This window comes from Protopterus annectens, chromosome 15.part0 (assembly GCF_019279795.1).
Source record: "Protopterus annectens isolate FY-2018-M chromosome 15.part0, PAN1.0, whole genome shotgun sequence".
NCBI lineage: Eukaryota > Metazoa > Chordata > Ceratodontiformes > Protopteridae > Protopterus > Protopterus annectens.
In genome coordinates, this window is record NC_056749.1 from 723,379,128 (window position 1) to 723,403,005 (window position 23,878).

Consider the following 23,878-nt stretch of genomic DNA (forward strand, 5'->3'; position numbering starts at 1 on the left):
TACCAACTTTCATTCATTCTACCGTTTCTCCTCACTTAAACTTGGAAGGGAAGGAGTCTTAGCCAATCCTGGCACTCAGTGGTACACTTCTCAACCTCCCAGCATTAAAAATTATTGCTCTATGCTCTTGCCTTTAAAAGTCATAGCAGAAGGTCCCTTTTGTATACTAGACTCTTTGTTTTTCTTTCGGCTTTTCCCGGTTAGGGGTCGCCACAGCGGAACTCCGGTCCGCTAATGATTGGCAGTAGATATTGACGTGCCTAACACACAGCCTTCAACGAAGGAACGCCCATTCACGCATGTCGCCACACACAGAAGACGCTCTAACTGAGAATCAAACGGGCAACGTCTAACTGTGAGGCGACAACGCTACCGCAACACCACCACTAGACACTGAACAGAGCTATTGAATTTTTGCACTGGCTTAATTTATCCATACGGCATGTATCCATATACAAGTCTGACTCTTATGAGGAACATCAGTAATCTAAGGGGAGCAAAGATTAAGCTGAAGGTCTAAATTATAGCTGCTGAAAAATGTTCACACAATAGAGAAACTCATTCTGGGTGTAATGCCAGCCTACTGCAGGACGCCGTATAGGATTTATTGATCACACACTTTTTTTTTAAAGACAGCACCCTTGGCAAATGAAAAACTACTTAAAGCTAATTTCTGCAACCAAAGTGTTCCACACAGTTAAAAAGAGATCCCTTTTCTACCAATACGTTCATTGTAAATCTACATATTACGCTCTACGGAAATTCTTCCAGCACCTTCCACTTTTTGAATATAGTTTCAGCCGCACGAAATGTAAACTAAGGGTACCCATCTCAACAGTATTAAGGATGCATTTTAAACTTACTAAACTAGACAGATTTAATAACACAAACACATACATGCAAAATTCAACCCAATGAATTATACTTATTGCAAGAAAACTGCCCTAAGGGACTGCTTTTGTGGTAGCTCCATAGTCTACCTTTAGGGACGTCACTTCCTTGTACTGTAGAGACCGGAAGATCAGCCCCTTTTGGGGCTGCCAGTAGCTGCAGCGAGTTAATCTAAAATGAAAAAAAGTTTTGGATTCAGAAATCGCTGGTTCGATTTTAAAGACAATGGTAGACCATTGTCGTGTCAGACTTCGGTTTAAGTCATAAAAGAAGAAAGAGGTCTGCTAGCTCTTTCAGAAATAAGTCATCAAAATGGCTCAAGAGAAAATGGAGCTGGACCTTGAGATGCCTGTATCCGTATCACAAAGTGATGGGAGTTTGAGAAGATCCAACAGCGCGCCTATGATCAATGGGCTAAGGTAAAACACAGGCTGGCAGATATATTTTAACGCAACAATAGAAATTAAATGAAGGTAAAGTAATCGCAATTGTTGCCAAAAACTTTCATGCATTGCATCTTCAGATTTTGTGCAACAGGCCTTCATGAGCAGATGCTTTTCATACGTTGCTTTGAGCTCTGTGGTGCTACCATTCCTTAAGGGGGGTGAGGCAATCAGCATGCTTTTCTTTGTAATTTTATGAGGTTTTCAGTTGCATGCATGTTCAGCCTTTTATGTACGTCCTCTAGATTTTGTGTACTTCGATGGCTAACTTAGTTGCATAAAGTTTGGAATGTATATAACAAGGATACTCCAAATGAACAGGTGATCGAGCTGTCCATAGCTACTTGTATATGGATAGATGTATGCACATAAGTAATTTTCACAGGAAGTATAATAATAAACGGGAAATTTTAGTATATCTTGTAGATCCTGCATATGTTCACTATTTAAACTGCATTATGCCCGTATAGTTTGGGTTGTTGAAGGCAGGCACTGCTGAATGATGATTTTCTTTGTTTTCGTCACTTATACTGAGACTGTTCCATGGTATTTTGACAGCACCAATCTTTATTTTACGGAGGTTACAGCAGAACTGGCATTTTTGACAGTACCCACATTTTTGAATGGTGATTATGGAAGAGTTGTTTCTGTCACGTAGTAATAAGTTACGTGTTTCTTTATTTTTCAAATACATAATTGAAATTACCACTGACCAGTTGTTCTAAATTTACCTTGCTGTAATCATTTTTGTATGGATTGCATTGTATCTGTTAACATCTCAGTGTTGTTGTCAGTGCAGGGTGTTACAGCATTCATGATATACAGAATTCTCATCCCACAGCTGTATATAGATGTAACTATTTACATGTTTGTAAACTAACATAGCATTTTTTCTGGATAGCATTGAAGCCATAAAGTTGGTAATAATCTGGCTGACAAATGTCATCCTGTTGCATGCTTGTTTGTAAATGTCCTTTTTATTTTTTATTTTTTTTGTAGTAGATACAAAATGCTTCCATTTGTTTTCATGGTGTCATTTTACTTATGTTAGTTACTGACTGGGGAGGTCTGATTAAGCTGAGAAGTAACCCATTTCAGAGGAGGTGTAAGGAGATAATCTGCAAGCATAAAGAGTTAGTAGTACACAGTTGGTAAGTAAATGCAAAGTAGCTATTCAAAAAGAGGCGTGCAGAAAACTTAAGTATGTGATCAGAAATTAAATAGAGGGAAACGCTGATTTTTGGCAGAATATATGCTTATATAGCATGTCAGAATTGTATTGTTTATTTGTAGTGTAAAATAATACGTGTGCGTTATGTGCATTCGATATAGCTGTATGCGAGGATAGCTGTGAGGGTATTAGGAAGAGTGGATAGGTTGAAAGTAGTATGATACGAGTAGTTAAAACTGGAAAGAAAAGTTAAAAAAAATAAGAGTAAAAGGAGTATGCATATTGTTATAAGGGAAATAAGAAAAGGGTATAAGGGGTGATGTAAATGTTAGCTGCTTAATACTGAGTAGACAGTGCAATAGAAAATTGGGGTAGGGGATGGAGGATAAGTTGTGAAAGGAGGAAAAAGTAAAGGGGGCAAGTTACAGTTCTAGTTTTCTGCAGCTGCAAAGGAATGGAAAAAGGCACAGTTGCAACTTGTAAAGTGCAGGCATTAAGTAAGAATCCAGTGATGGTGGTGAGGATCCTTCAGTTAGAAGTGGCACTTGGGTAAGTAGTCCCCCCAGTACCTTGGTGCCATATGTAGGAGAGCAGCTTGCTTATGTCTTAATATGCTCTAGTATTTCTTGAACACCTGGTAGGATTAACCTTGTCACAGTTCTTTCTGGTACTTCACAGTAGAGAGAGAGAGAAAGAGCCCTTGTCCACATGTAGGTATCCAGTTCACTAAGTTAGTGTCTCAATTCCCTGAACCCCTCTTGTCTGTCCTCAGTCATGGTGATACAGGCTGACAAACTTGTTTGTATGCCAGTAAGCCAAGTTTTTTGGCTTTTTTTTTCTTTTTCTGGTAAGTATAAAAAAAAATCTGTGAAAATAGAAGTGCATGGCAATAAAATGTTGCCACTTTTATTTGACATGCCTAGATAGCAGTTCTTTGAAGTCAGTTTTCCCATATTTTGAGTAAAGGATGGTGGTAGTAATTTTTCTTAGGTCTACCAAAAATTCTTAAAACTCTCTTGAAAATGTGTAAAACTGACCAAGAGCACAGATAAACGTTTGTCTGACATTATCGTTTTAGGTGTGAGGTAAGCCTCCTTCACAGTGGCATGGGAGGTAAGTCCCTGAATCCTTGCTGCTTAATATAATCACCTCTGTGTTCACTTTGTGCCAGATTCAATACAGCCTGCACTAAGTGTACACAGTATGTGTTCAATAGAGTTCTTATCACATTTTTTGTGCTCTCTAGTCACTCAGAAAGATAGCGCTAAGTGTACATGTAATGTACAGTTTGTGTTAGCCTTTATGAATCCCTGTCAATATTTAAAGTTGCAAGAATATCAGTAGGAAAACTAAAATTAGGAGGAAAAAGGTGCGAGTTGTGTCTGTGTTGTCTGTTCACTCAGAATAGTGTACACTTAGTGTAGGCTTTATTGAGTCTGGCCCTATGTCTAACAGACAACTTACAAAATTCAGCTGTTTGCCTTTTTCATTTCTTTTGCAACTTTGTGGAAAACGCATCATTTAGGTTAGCACAGGTTTGTGGATTTTGAAATTTTTCACAATTGGAGACAAGTGAATAAACAAGTGAGCAACGCTGCCAGCTTTTTTGAAGTAGAAAATAACAAAAGCACTGTACAGATATGTTATTTTATCTGAAAAGGCTGTGCTGTTTGTTGTTGGATAAACAGCCTTCCTTTACCTTGGTATCCCTTTGTGCTGGGTCGGAGTTGTAACATTCAGTGTATAACTTTATGTGATATTTTATGCCTGCAGGATGTTTCCTGTAAGAGTCACTCAGCATTTTACGTAGTTTTCTTTAATACTCAACATTACTTTAAAGTCATAACCCTGGACTTAAAAAAAAAATTCTCTGAAAGGTTCACTTAGCATTTTGTTTAGTCAGAGTTTTGTTGTATTGACATTTTTTCTTTAAAGCATTTTAAACAGTGATTTTACGGTAAACTTGGGAGGCTTAGGTTAAGTGGCTGATATTTCTGTTCACATAAAGTTGTTCCTGATTTGAGATATTGTAGGTTCACAGTTCTTAGGTTTGTACTAGGTAGTTAGTCTACTTAGCTTTTAGAAACTTGGGCACTGCAAGTCACACGTCTTGCTTTCTCTGTGTGTAAGGGCCTGTTTGGACAGCCCTGGAGTCAAGTTATAGTTCCCTATCTGCTTGTCAGGCAATGTCTTCCAAGGTAAAGAGGTAATTTGACATTTAGTGAATGCTTATTCTGCAAGTAGGGATTTTAGATGCTCTTTTTTTACCTTAAGCTCATATGTGCATTTTTTTTGTCAGCATTCTTTGAGGTTTCTCAGTTTGTGTAATATGTTTAGACAGGTTTGGGATGAAGGGGACATTGTATTCCATTATAGGTCAGATTAAGGCAGAGAAGAGGCAGACAGTAAGTTCTTTTGATCTACAGGCTGTATCGTTGGTAATTAGTTGGGCTAGATATAAGGACTTCTCAAAGGAGAGCTCCTTTTCCACATGGTTTCTAATAATGGTGTCCACTTTGAGAGAGGTGTGCTCTATGTGGTAGGTGCAGGGCTTGTTCTTAAGTTTACCATCTTTCTTGTGTCAGATTGGGGCAGAGGCTTTAATGCAGGAGTTAAGGTAGGCACGGAAGTCACTGGTGTAGATGGCTACTTTTTGTAATGGGAGCCCTGGGAAATGACAGAGTTTGAATTTCTTTAGGTTGTCTGAACGTGCTACGAGGTTTGCCTTGAAGTATTTCCTGACTAGAGGTGGGTCCTAGTTTATTAAAGTGTAGTTAAGGTCACCTAAAATGATGGAATTGTTGCTAATAGGAAAACCATTTAGTGCACTGAGGAATCTTACAGGATCATCTGGAGACAAAGAAACCATTTTGTAATGGGCTTTTAGTTGATATTTAATCCTATGTAGAGTGATCTGTAGTTAATTGAGTTTAGTTTACGAGCCCCTAGCTGTCTGTCTGGAGGTAAAATATTCCTTGACAAATACGGTCACTACACCACAGTTGCCATTGGGCTGGAATACCTGAAAAGCACAAAACCCTGCTATAGATGGTGTGCTTATTTTACATTTAAACCCGATTTCTATAACTTTGCAGACGTGGATGTTTTCCAAATGCAGGAGAGCCATAAAATCAGACATTTTATTGTTTAGGCTTCTGGCATTGAAGAGATCCACCTCAGTGTGATCCAGTTTTATAGGATCATAAGAGTTTACTAGGCTAATGGCCCTAAGACCCTTACAAGCTTAGCCAAGTTTTACCCTTGTTCCCAAGAGTGACTGTTGCAAGCAGACATTGGAATCAGCACCTAATGCACCTGTCCATGAGGGACACAGGTGGAATCCCCAGGGTGAATTTCCGGTTACCCATCCAATCATCCAAATTGTGCTTAGACAGGGTCAACGAGGGGCTTTGTTCAACATGAATTGGAAGTTTGTTCCAAGGGAGAGGCAACCTCTGTTAGACAAACCTGTCCCTCCAGCAAGTTCTGTTGATCTCATATACCAGGTTAAGGTCCTTAGAGTGAGAGACCCATATGCCATTTGACTTGGGAATGTGCAGCATTTCCATTAATGCAGGGTCAGAGATTGCTTTAAGTGCAGGGAACAGGTCATCTGAGTAGTCTGTACAACGCAGAGTAAAGTGACCATGATCTCAGTCTCTCTGCATAAGACAGATGATGAAGACCCTGTATTTTCTGTATAAGGAATCTCTGTGGTCTCTGCAATTGCTGTAGGTGCTTGGAAAGGTACGTAGCAAAGGGAGCATTGTACTCTGTTATTGACCTTATGAGGGAAAAGTACAAGTGGTTTATAACCTCTTTTTCTGGAGGCTATGCTTTTACTTATAAGATGAGCAATATAGAATGCTCTTCTTACCACTGTGGAGACATGGTGATCAAAGGTAAGGTTGCTGTTAACCTGTGTGCCCAGCTCTCTGACCACTGAATGCATGCTTAGGGTATCGTTGTTTATGTGGTAGTTTTCAGGTACATTTCCCTTGCCCCAGCAGCTGAAAATGCATTTTTTTGCATTGAGTTTAAGACCGTGACTTTGGCACCACTCACAGATCCGCATAAGTCCTTCTTGCAGGATGTGTACATCATTTGGGGACTTGATGGCTCTCAATTTGCAGTCATCAGCAAACTTTGTCATCCATAGACCTTTAGTTTTTGCCTGTACTTCGGAGAAGTAGATCCTGAAGAGTAGGTGTCCCAGAACCAATCTCTGTAAAACACCACTGGTTACTGGTCTGCTGGAGGAGGTGGAGTCCCTTATTTTGACTGCATGAGTTCTATCAGTGAGCCAGTTTGCAACTCACATGGCAATATATGGGTTGATGCCCAGCTGGGTGAGTTTATCAATAATGCCTGAGTGGGATTTGTGTCAAAGGTCTTTTCTAAGTCAAGGTAGGCCATGTGTACAGATTTGCCATCATCAGAAGTCTTCCAGGTTGAATCAGCATGATCTCCCTTGACAAAACTAAACTGGGTGGGGTCAAGCGAATGGAGATTTCCTATAGTTTTGTTGGTAAGGTCTCACACTCATTTTTTAACTTCTCCAAGTCCTTTGGGTTTCTAATACCATGATGGGAATTGACCCCATTCCTAAGTCAAGGTATAATTAAAGTTCATGAAATTAGTATTGTTTTAGTCTTGGATGTTAGCCAGACGTGCTGCTTGCTGCACCTGCAGTATGCCTAGTAATGACTCTTTCTGCAGGTCGTACGGAGTTGCATGTATCAGTAACATATCTAAGTACGATTGTAGATTCTTTTTTATAAGACCCGTTGCTCTTACTACTGGAACTGTCTGGGTGTCTTTCTTCCACATTGCCCTCATTTCTGGCTGCATATCCTGGTACCTTATGACTGTGTGACTCTCTGTATGGAGGTCACTGTAGTCACTGGGTGTAGTGATTTCAGTAAGCAGTGCTACTTTTGTCTTCTTTTCATGGACTACTATATCTGGTTTTCTCGCATCTATTTTTTCTAACTGTTGGTAATGGATGATCCCATGTGATATAAACTTCATCATTGTCTGTGATGCTTTGTGACTCGTGTTTCCAGTGTTCATAGGAAGCTACTAGGCTATTGGCCCCTGAAGCCCTTCTAAGCCTAGCGAAGTGTTTAACCCATGCATAGACAAATCCGCACCCAGTGCCCCTGTCCAGCAGGGACACGGATGGAATCCCAGGGATGTATTTTCTATTTCCCATCCAGTTGTCCAGATTGTGTTTAAAAAGGGGTAAAGAGGTACTCAGCTTAAGGTGGAGAGGGAGTCTATTCCATAGATGGGGGAGTCTCTGGGACACAAATCTGTCCCGCCAGCAAGTCCTATTGATGTCACAGACCAGGTTGAGATCACGTGCTGGTTACTCGAGTGGAGCTTGACTTGCGGATATGCAGCAAGTCCCATCAAGGTGGGGTCCAAGATTGCCTTGTATGCCAGACAGAGGTCACCTCTGGGGAGTCTGTATGAAACAGAGTAGAGGGATAGGGCTTTTAGCCTGTCTGTGTATGGTAGATTTTTGAGGCCCTGGATTCTCCTGGTGAGGAACCTCTGTGATCTCTCCAGCTACTGCATGTGCTTTGCGAGGTACATGCCAAATGGGGTGTTGTATTCAATAATGGGCCTTATAAGGGAGAATACGGGGATGTTATGACCTCCTTGTCCCTGAATGCAATACCCTTACTTATGAGGTGGGCCATGTGGAAAGCTTTCCATACAGTGGAAACAACATGGTGGTCAAAAGTTAGGTTGCTATCAATCTGGGTGCCCAAATCCCTCACGACTGACTGCGTGCTTAGAACGTTGTTATTAATGTGATAATCTGTGGGGACATCTCTCTCCCCAAAAGAGATGATGATGCATTTTTTTGTATTCAGCTTGAGGCCATGTTTCTGGCACCAGCCATTTGGGTGAGACCCTCTTGGAGGATGTCCACGTCACTAGGGGAATTGATGACAGCTCCCAACTTGCAGTCATCTGCAAACTTGGTCAGCCATAGCCCACTGGTTTTGGCCTGTACCTCAGAAAAGTATATCCCAAATAACAGGGGCCCCAGGACCAAACCCTGGGTATGCCACTCGATACGGGTCTACTGCTTGAGGTGGCTTCCCTTATTTTTGACTAGGTGGGTTCTATCAGTGAGTCAGTTGGCTACCCATCTGGTAACATATGGATTGACGCCTAGTTGAGAGAGTTTGTCTGTTATGCCCGAGTGGGGAATAGTGTCTAAAGCTTTGGCCAGGTCAAGGTAGTTAGTGTGCACTGTCTTCCCCTCATCCATGGCTTTGGTGAATGTCTCAAAAAAGTCGACCAAATTTAATAGATATGACCTCCCCTTGACTAAGCCAAACTGTGTGGGATCGAGTGTTTGGTGGTTGCCAATGTCCTTGTTAATGAGGTCCATGATAATCCGTTTCATGGCATGCAGATCAGATTTTTCAGCTACTTCAATATTATAATGTTTGCACAATCCCCATTGCAACAGTCTTGCTATGTTATTATAAATTTTAGTATACAGTCCTGCCATTAGTATATCACAGCCAACAACAAGATGTGCAACTGTTTCCGATGCTACATTTGTCTGTTTCTCCCACATGTTCAGTTGACATCGTAATCCAACATGTACGTAGTCCACTGTCATGAGCCAACAGTATTAACCTTTCATCTTTTGGTTTAAATTCACTTTTCTTTAACCATTACTGTATTCAGTCATGATCAACATGAGGTTGCTCCCAAGAGTTTCCTATACTTACACTGTATTTATGCATTTTCCACATTTGTGGCTTTCTCATCTGATCCTTCACCTTATATTATTTCTTTTGTATTTTTTGTTTTTTTTTTGTTTTTTTTGGGCACATTCAGTTGCTACCTGTTTTTATGTACTTCTGGTTTGATGTCCATTCCCACTTGACGCTGATATGCTTCGGGTTCCTATCAGCATTTCGAATGTTGAAAACGGCAGATTTAATTTAATCGAACTGAAATGTTCGAAATCTCAGAAGAGCGAACTGACGGAACATCGATTTTTTTTTTCCCAGGAAAGAAATCAGTGGGCCGTCATCAGAGTTTGCTATTTCCTCCCCTGTGGTGCGGTCTCGGAGTTGGTGTATTTAAGTAGGGGGTTGTGGGGGGGTGAAGCCCCTCACTTCTGTCAGTGTGTAAAGTATTGAAAAAAAAATTTTGCCCGGAACACGGATTTTCTTTCCCTGGGAAAGAAAATCGATGTTCCATCAGTTCGCTGTTTTGAGGTTTCGAACATTTCAGTTCGATTAAATTGCATTTGGCGTTTTCAGCATTAGATATGCTGATATAGAACTTATACTTCTGCTAAAATAAGCAGGTAAGTCATCTTAGACTTGTTCTCATGTTTCAAAACTTTCACTATGTTTGGGTCTTGTGAGGTCAGCAGATATGTATGCAGTCCCACCATCACAGATCTATACATGCAGTCCATTTCGAGGAAGCCATACCTCCTTCAGAATGGGGAATATATAGCCTTGGTATGCACCAATTTTTTATTAATCATTTGATTAGAATGAAGCATCCTTCTTGTTTTCCTGTCCAAACTATCCAACACCTTTTTGGACCAGTCAGTCACTCCAAAACTGTAAGTTAGAACAGGAAGAGCAAATTGATTTATAGCTTGGACTTTGTTCCTAGATGCCATTGCTGTTTTAGTATTAATTTAAGCCTTCTAAGATATTCCTTACTGAGTTTTAATCGCATTTGTTCATGTTTTATTGTTGAGCCTTCATCAATTCCCATCTCAGTCTTGCTCAAGTTCTTTTATATCCCATTCCTGTCCCAAACTGATGTTTTCTTGGTGCTGCAGCTTTCCTGCTTTAAAGGTTGCTTTTGCCCATTTGTCAAGACCAAATGACATTTTTATGTCAACTGAAAAGGTTTTGACCGCTTGCAGTTGTGCTTTCACTTCCTCATCTGATAAACTATACAGCTTTAAGTCATCTAAAAAAGACAGGATAAGAAGTCTTTACAATTTGTTTTCTGGGAGCCAAATTATAGCCATGACCTAATTTGTTAAGTAGACAGCGTAATGGATTAAGGCAAGACAAAAGAGGAGTGGTGAAAGAGAATCGCCCTGGAATATCCCCATTGGAATTTTTTTATCTCTGGAATAATAATTTGTCCTTTATCATGGTTTAACTGCAGAGTGGTCTGCCACTGTTTCATGGTCGCTGTAATGTAATTGATTGGTGTAGAGATTATCTTATACATTTTTTTATCCATGAATGTGGATGCTATCAAATGCTTTTTTATAGTCTTTCCCTGCCATACTTAGATTCTTCCCCTTTTTACAGTTCTCCATTATGATTTTATTTAACATCAAATGATCCTTTGTTCCATACGACTTTCTTTTATTACCCTGTTCTTCTTTTGCCATGATTGAGTTTTCTTCTAAATGGCTATAAACTCTGTCATTATCAATTTCAGTGTATAGTTTATATGTCGTTGGAATTTATTGGTTTATAGTCTTTAGGATAGCTTGCAGGTTCACTCTTAAGTAGGAGTATTGTTTTTACTGTCATTAGCCAGACTGGTTTTTATGGTGTGCGTATAAGTAGTTCTTACTCATGGCTAAATCTTCATGTAAAGATATTTAATGCTTTTAACTAGAAGTTCGGTACTACATGTGGGTCTGGGATTTCCAGTTATGAGCTTTTCTTAACGTTGTTTCAATCTCTCTGGTCATTACTTCTTCCCATTTCATATCCTGTACATTTGAACTTCTTATTCTTTTACATTTTCTATCCATTTGGTGTATTTATGTTCCATGGGATGATCTTAAATATTTCTCCAATATGTATCTACCCTTTTTTTGTGGTGTTTCAGTTCCTTTTGCCTTGTTTTCCAGTTCTCTATAAAACCTTTTGGGTGATGAATAAATTGTTTGTTTTGTACTTTTTCTTTATCTGCATATCTTTTATTTTTTTTCTGCCTGTGCTGATATTTTTAGTTTATTAGTAAGCCGCGGTGGTTCAGTGGTAGCGTTGTTGCTTCACAGCAAGAGGTTCTCCCGTTCGATTCTCGGTTAGAGTGCCTTCTGTGTGTAGTCTGCACGTCCTCCCCACGGTCGACTGGTGTTCGAAAGACATGCGTAGAATGGGCGTGCCTTTGTTGAAGGTTGGGCGTCGAGCTGGCACCTCGGTACCCGTAAAAAATCTACTGCCAATCATTAGTGGTCCGGAGTTCCACTGTGGTGACCCCTAACCGGGAAAAGCCAAAAGAAGAAGATAGATATTGTGATAGGACACAACAGATCCTGATCTGTTCTAATACTGCGTGTTGCTTTTATCATGTCTATCTTTCTGAGTATTTTTGTTGATCTCTTCCCTCTTCTAACATGACACTTCTTGTCGTAATTGCATTATAGTTTTCTCAGTTCGATACTTCTATGATGGCATTCGATTTCTCACATTCTTTTCCCTTACTACTCTGTATTTTTGCGGTAAGACTTTATTAATTTAGCTGTACAGTTGTTGTTGTGTCTTTCGGCTTTTCCTGGTTATGGGTCGCCATAGCGGAACTCCGGTCCGCTAATGATTGGCAGTAGATTTTTATGTGCCGCGTTGCCGGCCCTGACGCACAACCTTCAACAAAGGTAATCCCTTTCACGCATGTCTCCACACAGAAGACGCTCTAGCTGAGAATCGAATAGGACAACTTCTTACTGTGAGGTGACAACGTTTCCGCAGCACCACCACCACCACAGTGTACAGTAATATTTACTTCTGTTATATTGCATGAATTTCTGAGGACAGTCCTGATTACCATGTTTGTTTGTTTTATCAAACTTCTACCTTTTTGGGCTTTATTGACTTTCTGTAACCTGTTTGTTTCATTGATCTTAATATTTCTGTCCATCTCTATTAAGTCAAGCAACTCTTCTCTTAGGTCATTTTCCTGTAAACTGAGGGCATAATCTTTGTCCATTTCCTGTGGGCATTTTATAGTTAGTTCCACAGCATCGTCCTGTGCTACATTCTCTTCAGTTTCATCCTGTGTCATCCATTGCTCTTTCATATGGGAGCTTACTGGCCTATCACCCCACAACATTGGCTGCATCAGAGTTGCCACAATTTCCTGTTCCTGTCCTTGATGTGCAACTCCAGCTGGATGTTTGCACTGGTTACTTATGGAAGTCTCTAAGGTATCTTCGTCTGGCAACTGATCAGATTTTTCCCACTTCACTGGTTTTGCCTTAATTTGGGGATTCATTGCTGTATCCTTCTGTGGTGTTTTCTGAGTTACATTTTCTACACTAAATACTTCACTTCACAGGTAATCCATAAAAAGAAGTTATGTAGTCACCATAATGTGCCATCTGAGTTGTCCGTCTTCATTTGTCTTTGACCAGTAGGGTTCGGTTCTGAGCATTGGAACCAGCCCGGCCATTTCCACAGCTTGTGCAGGCCAAAACTCTCTAGCGTCAACCCTACCCATAATGCATCTCTCCTAGTTACCTCAAATCTAGTTTGTAGATTAGAGCTAAACAGATGTAAGGACAGGAGGACTGATGAAAACCATATCTGCTATATAAAAGTAGTCAAACATGGAGGTATGTGCCCTATCCTTTCACCAAGAGACATTAGCAAGACCGGAGAGAGGGAAGTCAAGGATAAATGAATTCCTACGATGTGTAGTCGAACATCATTATGCGAAGTGGTAAAATACCGAAAGCACGGAACAGGGAAAAAAATCACTGGGCCGTTTTCAGGCCTTTGTCATTTCCTCCACTGTGGTGCGATCTTGGAGTTGGTATATTTAAGTAGGGGGGCGGATCAGCGACTTTTTTTTTTTTTTTTTTTTCCCCTTTCCCTTGGGGAAAAAAATCGCCGATCTGTGTGTACGACATTTTGGGTTTTCAGGGATTGTGGGTCGATTACATAGTGTTCTCAATTCATTGTGTTCGCTTGTATAATATAGACCCGGATAAAATAAATGAAGATGGACAACTCAGATTGAATGTTATGTTACGCACATAACTTTTTTATCTGAAGTTGGCGATCTTTATTTTATTCTTGACTAGTGGGGCAAAGTCCCCAGCTACCTTAGATCTTGGGCGGACTCAAGGAAGGTCATGCCTGAGGACTACTGAACCAAAGGATGCTCTTCCCCTGGAGACCAGGTCCAATTGATGATGAGTAATAAAGATATGAGGGGAATCCCAAGTTGCTGCACAGATGTCATCCATGGAAGCTCGAGATTGAAAAGCTGCTGATGTAGCCATAGATCTTGTAGAGTGAGCCTTTAGTATTTTAGGCAAATCAGTTTTCTTTTTGTCATAAATAAAAGCTATACGGTCTTTTGGCTGTCTGGCCATAGCCTCGAAGACTGACCCTGCCAAAGAGGGAAGGGAGCCTGGAAGCAAGATAGACTGCCTCTGAACCGTGGTCACTCCCTGCTCCGAGACAGCCCTTGAGACAGAAGCCGGTGCCAAACTAATCCCAGCCAAAGCCCCAAGACACAGGGACAGCTCTGATAAAAGAGGAGTCTACTCCTGTCCCTTGGGGTCAGCAAGGTAGCTATGGCCCCAGGAGGTTTCTGGATATGACAGAACCGAAGGACTCTGAGCTTGAATCTGTGCTGAAGTAAAACTGTGACTGTCCGTACCAATGCAGTTGATGGCAGACAGCTCGAAGCTGAAATCTCCAAGACCTCAGAGGAGGTTAGAGGAGGAGTAGTCAATGGGGTGAAAGACTATTCAGCACCCGAAAAGGTCGGGGCCAAGGGAGCACCTGAAATTCCTCTCTCCCATAAAATTTTCTCCACCAGTCTGTCCACGTCAGTCTCTGTGAGGCTTTTGGTGTAATGGATAGAAGACACAGAAGAAGACTTGGGTCTATGTAAAAAAAAAGACCTCCGGTAATTCCCAGCAAAAGGATTGATAGATGGAGAATATTGACATATAGGTATTTTCCAAGTAGAAACACTCAGCACTGAATCAGTGAGCACCAAAACAGTGTTCAGAGCTTGGATCTGTGGAACTGAACCATCACTTTGAATCTTTGCTAAAGCCCCCTGTGTCAAAGGTTTAGATGTAGTGGAGGATGTTGGTGGAGACACCGCAGTGTCAGTGTTCATCAGAACCAAGGAACTTTTTGGCACCGACAATTTCACTTTTTTAACAATTGCCACTGGAGAAGATGGCATAGAACTGCTTCTCTTCTTGGCCTTCCCAGAGGAAGGAGACGAAACGTCAGTCTTACTTTTATCAGCAGATATAGCCTCATCGAAGGCAGTGGGAATTCAACCTTTTAATATTAGCTTATTTTCTCTCCACTAATGGTCCCAAACAGTAGACACACAAAGCATGTGCATCTGAAGAAGGAATTTTGTGGCCACACTGTTGACATTTCTTAAAGCCAGAGAGGCCCTTAGGTTTGTCAGTCATGCTAATAGGAAAAACACCCTCACCACACACACACACACACACACACACGACAAAAAGGTTGATGTAAGTACATCAAACAATTCAGTTGTAAAGATTCAAAGGCAAATAAAACACGATAAATTTTGTTTTTTTCGTCTTTTTTTTTTTTTTTGAAGGTTATAAAGAAAGAGGGAGAGAGTACACTGAAGTGTACAGAAGCGGGTAAAGTCTACCAACAGTGGTAGAAAAAAAAATACATAAAGTGTATAGAAAGGGAAAGAAAATACCAACCATGGTAATTACAAAATACGCAAGTAAATAGTTAGGGAAACTAACAGAAGTAGTAAGCTAGGTTAAACTTAGTGTGAAAAATAAGTAAATAACAGTAAATACTTTGACATGGCTCAAGATCAAAGGCGAACGCATTTGTCCAGGAAAGTGGCAAAAGAGATCTGAGGTAACTAGGAGGCATGCATTATGGGTAGGGTTGAAACTCGAGAGTTTTGGCCTGCGTGAGCTGTGGAATTGGCAAAATCAGGTCCGATGCTCGGAACTGAACCCCATTGGTCAAGGATAAAATGAAGATTGACGTTTGATCCTCTGTTTCTATTTCTTTAACTTCGCCATTGCTAATCCTCTTTTTCTTTCCCATATCCATATTTCTTCTTAAGATGTCTCCTGATCCATTCTTTCATCTTTATGGCTCTTCTTTGGCCTGTCAGGTTTTATGATTTTTGTGGACTGTAACTTTCTTCTACAAGAGGGGAGCCTGCCTAGCCCCATTGTAGGAATGTTTCCTTGTCTTGAGGATTCTACACTGTCATTTTTTTCCAGTCCTGGCCCCAGTGCACCTGCCAGGATTGTGCTCTTTTTTTTATCCTTGGTCTTGTGTACCCAGATTTTTATTATTTTTTTTTTTAACCTACTTCTGTCCATGATGTATGTTATATAAATACAGTCTGTATATCCGTGTCGTCTTGGTAAAATTTTGTAAAAAAAAAAAAAAAGGGTCCACCTCGTGAAGGTACTCACCAAGACTTGAGGGTGAATTCAATTTCAGCAATACTAATCTTTTGCTTGCTGACTTATCATTTCTCCATTTCAGCACCATAATGATTTGCTCCATGACCTTGCAGATGAGGCTAGTCAGGCTAGCAGATGAGGCTAGTCAGGCTAATGCGTCTGTAGTTTCTGGTGTCAGGGGAAGAACCCCCTTTGTGCAAGGGGATGACTGTAGCTGTTTTCCATTCTGCTGGGACAAAGCCAGTGCTTAGGCTGTGGTTGAAGAGGGTACCCAATGGTGTTGGTAATTCCTGTTTTAACCCATGTCAAACACAGCTTAGGATGTTATCTGGTCCCTTAGAGCTTGTGTTTTTGGCCTTGGAGAGGACTTTTACGATCTGCACCTTAGCGATAATTGGTGGGGGGCAGGTGCTATGGCTGCTTTGGGGTATGTGTGGCTGGGATAGGGGAGTGAAGTTCATTGAATCTGTCAGCCAACAGGTTTACTATATCCCAAGGTTCCGTATATGTAGTACTATTAACTACAAGTTCAGTGCAAAGCTGGGTCTTCCCTTTGAGATTACGGGTGTAACTAAAGAATGCTTTATGGTTGTCCTTAGGGAGGCTAATTTGGATTCGTAGTTCGCTTTGGATGACTTCACAAGAAGTCTTAATGTGCTTGTTTAAGTCGATTTCCAGTAATGAGACTGCTCCTCCTTATTCTTAGACAGCAATTTCTTTCTCTTATTGTATAGCCTGTTAATGGCAGATTTCCCGCAGGCAAGTTTGTTTTTCTTTGAAGATCTAGTTTTGGTCTTGACAGGTACAGCATAATCAGTACAGTTGTAAAGATGTTTGTATAATGCATCAGTGTATAACTCCGCATAGGTGACTGTTCTGTTATTGGGGGGGGGGGGGCAATGAAGCTGTTTAGGCCGTTGTGTAGTAGGTTGTAATTGGCTGTGGAGTGTTTTTTTTTGTCTGGTTGCTGCTGTTGGGGGGGGGGGGTCAGGTGTTATAGTTACCTCCAACGAGACTGATTTGTGGTCAGATCTCACCAGGGAGGGCAGCACACTTGGAGTGTTGCAGTGGTCCCCATGTTGATGCATACCAGATCCAGGATGTTTGAGCCCCATGTGGGGGTGTCAATCAGTTGATCCAGAGCATTGGAGTTGACAAAATCCAGGAACCTTTGGGCAAGTGAGTTAGACAACATTAATTACCCATCCATTGACTGGGTAAATTGTAAGTCGGCCAAAACCAGGGTGTTCAGTTGTATCTTGATTGACTGGGGTACATCCAAGTAGGCTGAGTTGATGTCCTGATTCATCGACAAGGTCCTGTAGCTGGCAATGACTTGAAGAGGGGTCTTGCCAACAGTCAGTTGCACCTGCAGTAATTCAAGGGAATCGTGCTGTTTAACCAGTCTAGAGGTGTATTTATCTTTAATGAACATTGATATACCACCTCCTTTAGCTCTCTCGCCTTCAGTTTGTGGCCTGAACGTGTGGAAGGAAATGTAACCCAGTATGGCTGGGGTGCTTTCCAAAGCCTTAAACCAGGTCTCAAGTGACTGCACAAATGTCACCATCTTCCAAGGTAAGGGCTGCTTCCATTTGGTGCATTTTGAGGTTTAGGCTCCTGACATTTAGCAGCATAACTTTGAGGTTGTTTTGTGAATGTGTTTTTACATTGGGAATTTTGTTCTTGTGGCATTGCCTAAAAAGGCAGTATGGGGCTGGTAAGAGCTTGGCCAGTAACCGAAATCCCAGGGATGACAGATGAAGGCTATCTCTGGCAAAACATTGAGGTCTATTGCATCCCAGGCTGACAGACACTGGATCTGCTTAGAATGACACCAGAAACTAAGCTAATTGTTGAAGTCAGTCATTTTTTGTTTGTATTGTGGCATCATCCTAAGCGAAGGTAAAATGCTGCTTAAGGCTAGAGACATGCCTGCCTGAGACACCTAACCAGAGAGTTTAGTCATCTCTCTCCATGTTGTTCAGTGAGGTACGTTGCAAGTCATTCACACCAACATGGACTATGACGGAGTCATAACAGTACCTGTTGAGAGCGTTTGTGATGTGGTGGATCCTTGCACCTGACAGACAGCTGACCGTGACCTTCTCCAAGTTGGTGAGAGGGCCATCTGTGTGTCTCACAATGGAGTTGCCTTTGACTAAGATGTTTGGTTTTGTGTCTTGCTTTAGGGGCTTGACTGGTGAGTCACTAGTATATGAGATGTGTGTACCATGTTTTGCAGTGGGTTTATTATGTGATGTGTGCTTGTGTTTGGGAGGTCTGTAATGTTTGGATAAGCTTCTGGTGAGGACCTGCACATATATAGGTTTATGTCTTGTAGGTTTGGTTGGTGCAGCAGGTGAGGTGTGCGTGGTGACAACCTGTAAAAGATAACAGGTAGGAAGTTTGCATCGGTGACCACCAATGGTATCTACCACTGCTCAACAGTGCATGATGGTGCACGTCGCTCAAGCAAGCGCCAACCCGCACAAACTCGGGGCTTGTATACTAAGAGCAAACTCTTAAAACGGCAATTAGCCACTAAAAAGCTCACAGACTGAGCCCTGCATCAGCAATCTCCAATTAGATTGGTCCTTGACTGCATTCTTCTGCCACGAGGGTGTAGAGGTGTCCGTCCCCAACGAGGAATGCTTGGTTTATTCTCAATTCAAACAAAAAGGACTAGACTCAGCAGGTCTGAATCTAGGCTGTGCTACAGCAGACGGGGAACAACAAATCAATGAATAAAGTTTAGTAATGATGTAATAAGCCGAGTGTAAAGTACATGAAATCAGCTGAACGGTTAGACTAGGCAGCCAATGATAAAGTATAACAGAGTACAACAAATCGGCAAACGATATAATAAACCAGCCAGCACAAGTTAAATATGAAACCGTTCAATCAGTTAAAGAAGTGCAAAAAAAGTAACCGTGCAGTCTGCTTATTGTTCATAGGAAGCACCAGAAGCCTTGAATTTCTTGGTGCTGAAAGTAGAGCTGTGGCTGGTCACCAGTGTTAAAACACTGATATGTTAATTACAATGGAATGCCCATCAGGTGGACTTTTTTTTCTCTCCCTTCAAGCTTCTAGCGTTGAGCAGTGCCAAATTTGTTTAGGCCTGATTTGTGTTTGCTAGGTTGGAAGTTGGCAATAGACTTTGCCTAAAAAGGCACTGTGGTGTAGAAAATAACTTATTGTTATGAATGAGTACTGAGGTGAGAGGTGTAGGCCATCGCTGGAGAAATAGGTAGAACTGTTTCTCATCTTCCCCCATTGGACCCCCTTTGCAGCCCCTTTGCAAGGCACTGTGTATCGAGGCAGATGTTTGTCAATTATTTACTGTTTTAATTTTGGCATAATTTGCGGGTTTTGACACGGGGCTGCTCAAGACTAGTTGTTTTCCAGCACCAGGCATGTACCACAAGAGTTTAACCATGTCTCTTCATCCCTCCCAGGAGGCAAGATGAAGTGAGATTGTTTACTCAACGTGGGCAACAAGTAGGTCTTATGCATACGTCGAGTGAAGGAATCTAAGGACCATATTGCTGTCATAAAGTCTCTTATCTGAATGACTAGTGACAGTCACTTGATCCTTGCTTAACCTGGTAGGTGGGGATCAATGAGATGTCAGTAGAAGAGATTCTTATTTCTAGTGCAGTAATCTCGGTATTCCCATATCTGTGATGCATTTTAACAAAGGGAGTTTGCTTTTCTGATGAATTGTGGCATCATGCACTTGGCCTCATTTGAGTTTGGCTTCCTTTAGGAAGTAGGGAGTTTAGAAAGGGGTTGAAGGCAGTCTTTGATGTTTTGCCATAAAGTTTGTAGTATGTGGAAGTTACTTCTGACCAAGGAAAAGTCTCCTCCTCTGTTCATACATGAGAACTGCAGCAGAAACACGGAGTAGAATGAGACAGTTCTATTTGTGTTGAGGCTGTAGCCATGAATACCCAGCAGGTGACTGGGGTTTCTGTAGTAGCCCCAACACCTGAAGTGCAGTTTGAAGAGATGGGGTAGATGGGTCAGTGGTCAGATTTCATATCTTGGGAGGGACTTTTTTCCTGCCACAAAATCATCCTGTGATGGAGAACAGTATGTCTGCTTGGGGTCTATATTAGGTAATCGAACTTTGAAAGTTCGACTGTTGTATGGTCGACACCATATGATCGAACTTTCAAAAGTTTGAATATCTAATAAAAAAAAAACTACACAGAACACCTACCTGAACATTTTAAGCAGGGGGGGCAAGCCCACTTGCACCCCCCGCTCTTTAAATATACCAACTCCGAGATCGCACTACAGTGCAGAAAAGGGAAATCTTCCCATTCTGCACTGTACGGAGATCTCCGTTACAACTTTCAAACATTCAAAAATCCAATCATGTGGTATCGACCATATGACACTCGCAATTTTGAATGTTCAAGCATTCAATATAGACCCATTTGCTTGGAGTGTACAAATATCTGCTGAACCTACTTGAAGACATTACATTATAAGATGGCATGTTGGTACCATTCAGGGTCAGTGTTTTTGAGCATTCAGCACACAGGAAGGGCTGATTTGAGTAGCTGCAGAATAAAAAATCCAATCACTTTGTACTTATTGCTACTGTCTCAAGCAATGTGTGGTTGTGAAAAGGCTAATACACTGGATAAAGAGTCCCCTTCCACAGTGGAATTAATTACTCTGCCAGTCAGGATGCAAAATTGAATGTCAGTAGTATGATCGTAGGAGGCTAAGTAGCTAAGTTAATGGAGAAAAAGTACAAAACTGTGGCTTTAGAGTGGAGTGTACCAACGTTTGTTTGAAACCTTGCCTAGCAATATGAGAAGGGCTTCAATATGATGTATTAATGCGATCTCACACCTGGAGTGTGTGTTTTTTATAGTATTCTTGACTCTAATTTTTATTTATAAATGTTATAAGTTATGTAAATAGAAGAGCTTTTTAGCATCTTGAAAGTTTTTTTTTTTTTTTTTTTACATGCAGTGAGTTTTTTTTTTTCTCTTATTAGACAGCCTTTTTAATTTAGAGTTCCACCGTAGGAGTTTAGATTTGACATTCTGTTTATTTCTGAAGAGGACATAATGTGTCTTCAGGTATTTACATGAGCATAGAACTTGGCAGTCAAGGATTCCTCATATGCAGTGGTGTTGTCAACATGGAGGGAGCTTTTGAATTTAGCCAAGCCATCATTCAGTTTTAGTAGTAATTTACATAATCTCTGAAAAACCAAGGTTTTGGAAGAGGGTTCAGGCTTCAGTATTATGGTGAATGTGACTGACTTGTGGTGTAATCTGACTAAAGAGGAAGTTATAGTGGGTGAGGAGCAAAAATACACAAGATCCAGGATTTTATCTCCTCTTGCTGGGATGCAGACTAACTCATCAAGGGAGCTTGTATTGGTAATGCCCAAAAATATCTGGGAATACATGTTTGAGGGTGTTTAAGCCTTCCAGTCTGTGGAGTAGTAGTTGAAGGTGCTTGGTTTAATACATATGGACTCCATGCTAGTTATGTAAGAAATATCTTATAGTTGCATATGATTTTTTTTTTTTTTTTTTGGTAATCGTAAGTTGGAGATAGAGGAGTTCCAGATCGTTATGTTGTCTAACAAGTTTGGAGGTGTATATTCCAGCTTTATCTCCATCAGTTGACAAGTAAGAAATAACTTCAGTTTTTCAGTGAAGTAGTTTCTCTTACTGTTTGCCGCTACAAAAATTTGGTGTGTAAAAACTGGTCATATTAAGTTTCATTTGGTCTTTTCTTCTCTTATAAGCCCTCCTTGTTGTGCTCTGAGGTGTTTTAGCTAGGAATATTAGCTGTTAAGCAAGTTTGATAGCTACCCAACAATGTCTGTAAGGAAAGTCTGTATAGCTTTAAAACACTTAACTAACCGTCCGCATTCCCTATTTGCAAAGCAGATATTCTAGATTCATCTGATTGTCAGGTAGCCACCAAGACACACCTTTAAGGGGAAAGTCTATTACAGCTTGAAGATGCATGGTCTCTGTCCTCACTCACAGTAGTTGTGATGGCAGTGCTGCATCATATATTTGCCACTTACAGTGTTAACTAGCAACCTGTGGCAGAGGCAACTATCTGGCTGCTTTGCCTGTGGCACTTGGCCACTTCTCTGTCCTCATAGTAGTTCTGCTGGTTGTGTTGTTTAGTTTGAGTGCCACTAAGTAGGTTCCGTAACCATTCTGACATTCCTTTAGAACTTTAAGATACCTTTTCCCATCTGTACTAACAGTATCCCTGCATGCTGTGTTGCCCTGTATATTGGTCACTAGGCACTTTCAGTGGCACTTGGATAGCCACTAAGTTATGCCTGTCAAGAAAAGTCCTCTTCATCTTTATGACATTTGGCTAGCCATAATCCTTCTGGCTACTTAGTAGGAATTATATTAGCCATTAAGTGGGTACTTTTGTCATGTTGGGGGAGTGGGAGCAAAATGAGATGCGTTTAGGTAAGAGAGCTTCAAGCATTGTTAGGAATAAAAAAATAAAAAAAAACAAGATTTTAAAGATGAGATGAAAGTGAAGGAAGATCCAATGTTTTCATTGAAGTGTAGGAGAAACATAGTTGTAATGATGTGTACAAGGAAATAACCAAGGCACAGAGTTTTGCATGCTTAGTGTGTGTGTGTGTGTGTGTGTGTGTGTGTGTGTGTGTGTGTGTGTGTGTGTGTGTGTGTGCGTGTGCATGTGCCAGAAAGGCCACAGAAAAGGGCCTTACAGTGGTCAGCATGAGAAGAAGCCAAGGTATGAACCACCATGCATTGTTTATTAAAGTGCTGATAAATTGCAAGTCATGTGGTAAACCTTGCTTCATGAGAGTTCGCCCTAAATCTATACATGATACGGCTTAGCCCTCATCCTTTGGGACTCTGTTGGTTTTCCATCATCCTGGCAGCCTGCTGTAGTATACTGATGCAGTCTGAAATGCAATGTGATGATTTGGTCCCAAAGTGGAATCAAACAAGTGTATTTGAGTGAAGGCAGTGGGACAATTCCCTTACAAAAGGGAAATGTTGGCACACTGTCACACAGTTGCCTCTTGGGGAGGAGAGCAACAATCCATCAAGCTTAGTGAGAGGTAGTTGCATTTCAGAGTAGAAGAGAGCAAGAGATATCGATGGGCCATAAGACCTAGAGTGGTAAGAGATCGGGGGACTTCACTAGAGAAGTTAATGGATGTAGGAAAACTCTGTAACAGAAGCGAAGAAACAGTGAGGTGTGGGCCTGGAAAGACCCTAAGGAGCAGCTTAATGTAGCTGCTGACTGTGAGTTTCAGGTAGAAAGACAAAGGTGAGAAACAGTCCAGGAGAAGGCTGTGTCCAAGAGGAAGCACAAAGACTAAACTTGAAGATGCGAGTTTTTCTGTTTTTTATTGTTTGTAAAGTTAAGCAGTTTTTCTGTTTAGTAAGTAAACAGTTAATTTCTGTCTGGAAATTGGATGTTTTCTTTGCATGTTGTCGAAAATAAATATGAAGAAGAGTTATTTGTGGACACTTTGAAAGTAAAATGAATTTGATACACTGATGTCTGAAAATACCTCAGAACTATACAGGCAAGAATCCAAGTCAGATTGTTGAAAAGAAGTGCTAAGAATGAACAAAAATATTTAATTTAAACTTGACATGGGTGCAGAGTGTAATATTTTTGTCTGACAATATTTTTTAAGAGTTGTGTAGGCAGCCCACAACTGAGTAGTATGCACATTAACATATTCTGGCCACCAGGTTGCACTATTAGGTCAAAACACTGCCAACATGTTTGTGTAAAAATATGTTTCAAATTGCGGCAACAAAATTAATTACCTGATATTTGGAGCAATTTGTTTCATGAGGTGGTAAGAATGCTAACACAAGCTGACACTCCATATGTACATAATTGATTGCTCTCGCAGAGACATTGCAGATACTGTCAAAAAACATGGAA

The 23,878-nt window shown here is 40.9% G+C and overlaps 1 protein-coding gene across 1 annotated transcript in view; it reads left to right on the plus strand.

Moving 5' to 3' along the window:
* Positions 1–993: 993 nt before the first annotated feature.
* LOC122790034 (P2R1A-PPP2R2A-interacting phosphatase regulator 1-like) overlaps positions 994–23,878 on the plus strand; it is an 849,731-nt gene continuing 826,846 nt past the window's right edge. The window contains exon 1 of the mRNA XM_044057585.1: positions 994–1,310. Coding sequence (XP_043913520.1) covers positions 1,204–1,310 — 107 coding nt within the window. The 5' untranslated portion in view covers positions 994–1,203. The remainder of the gene's footprint in view (positions 1,311–23,878) is intronic.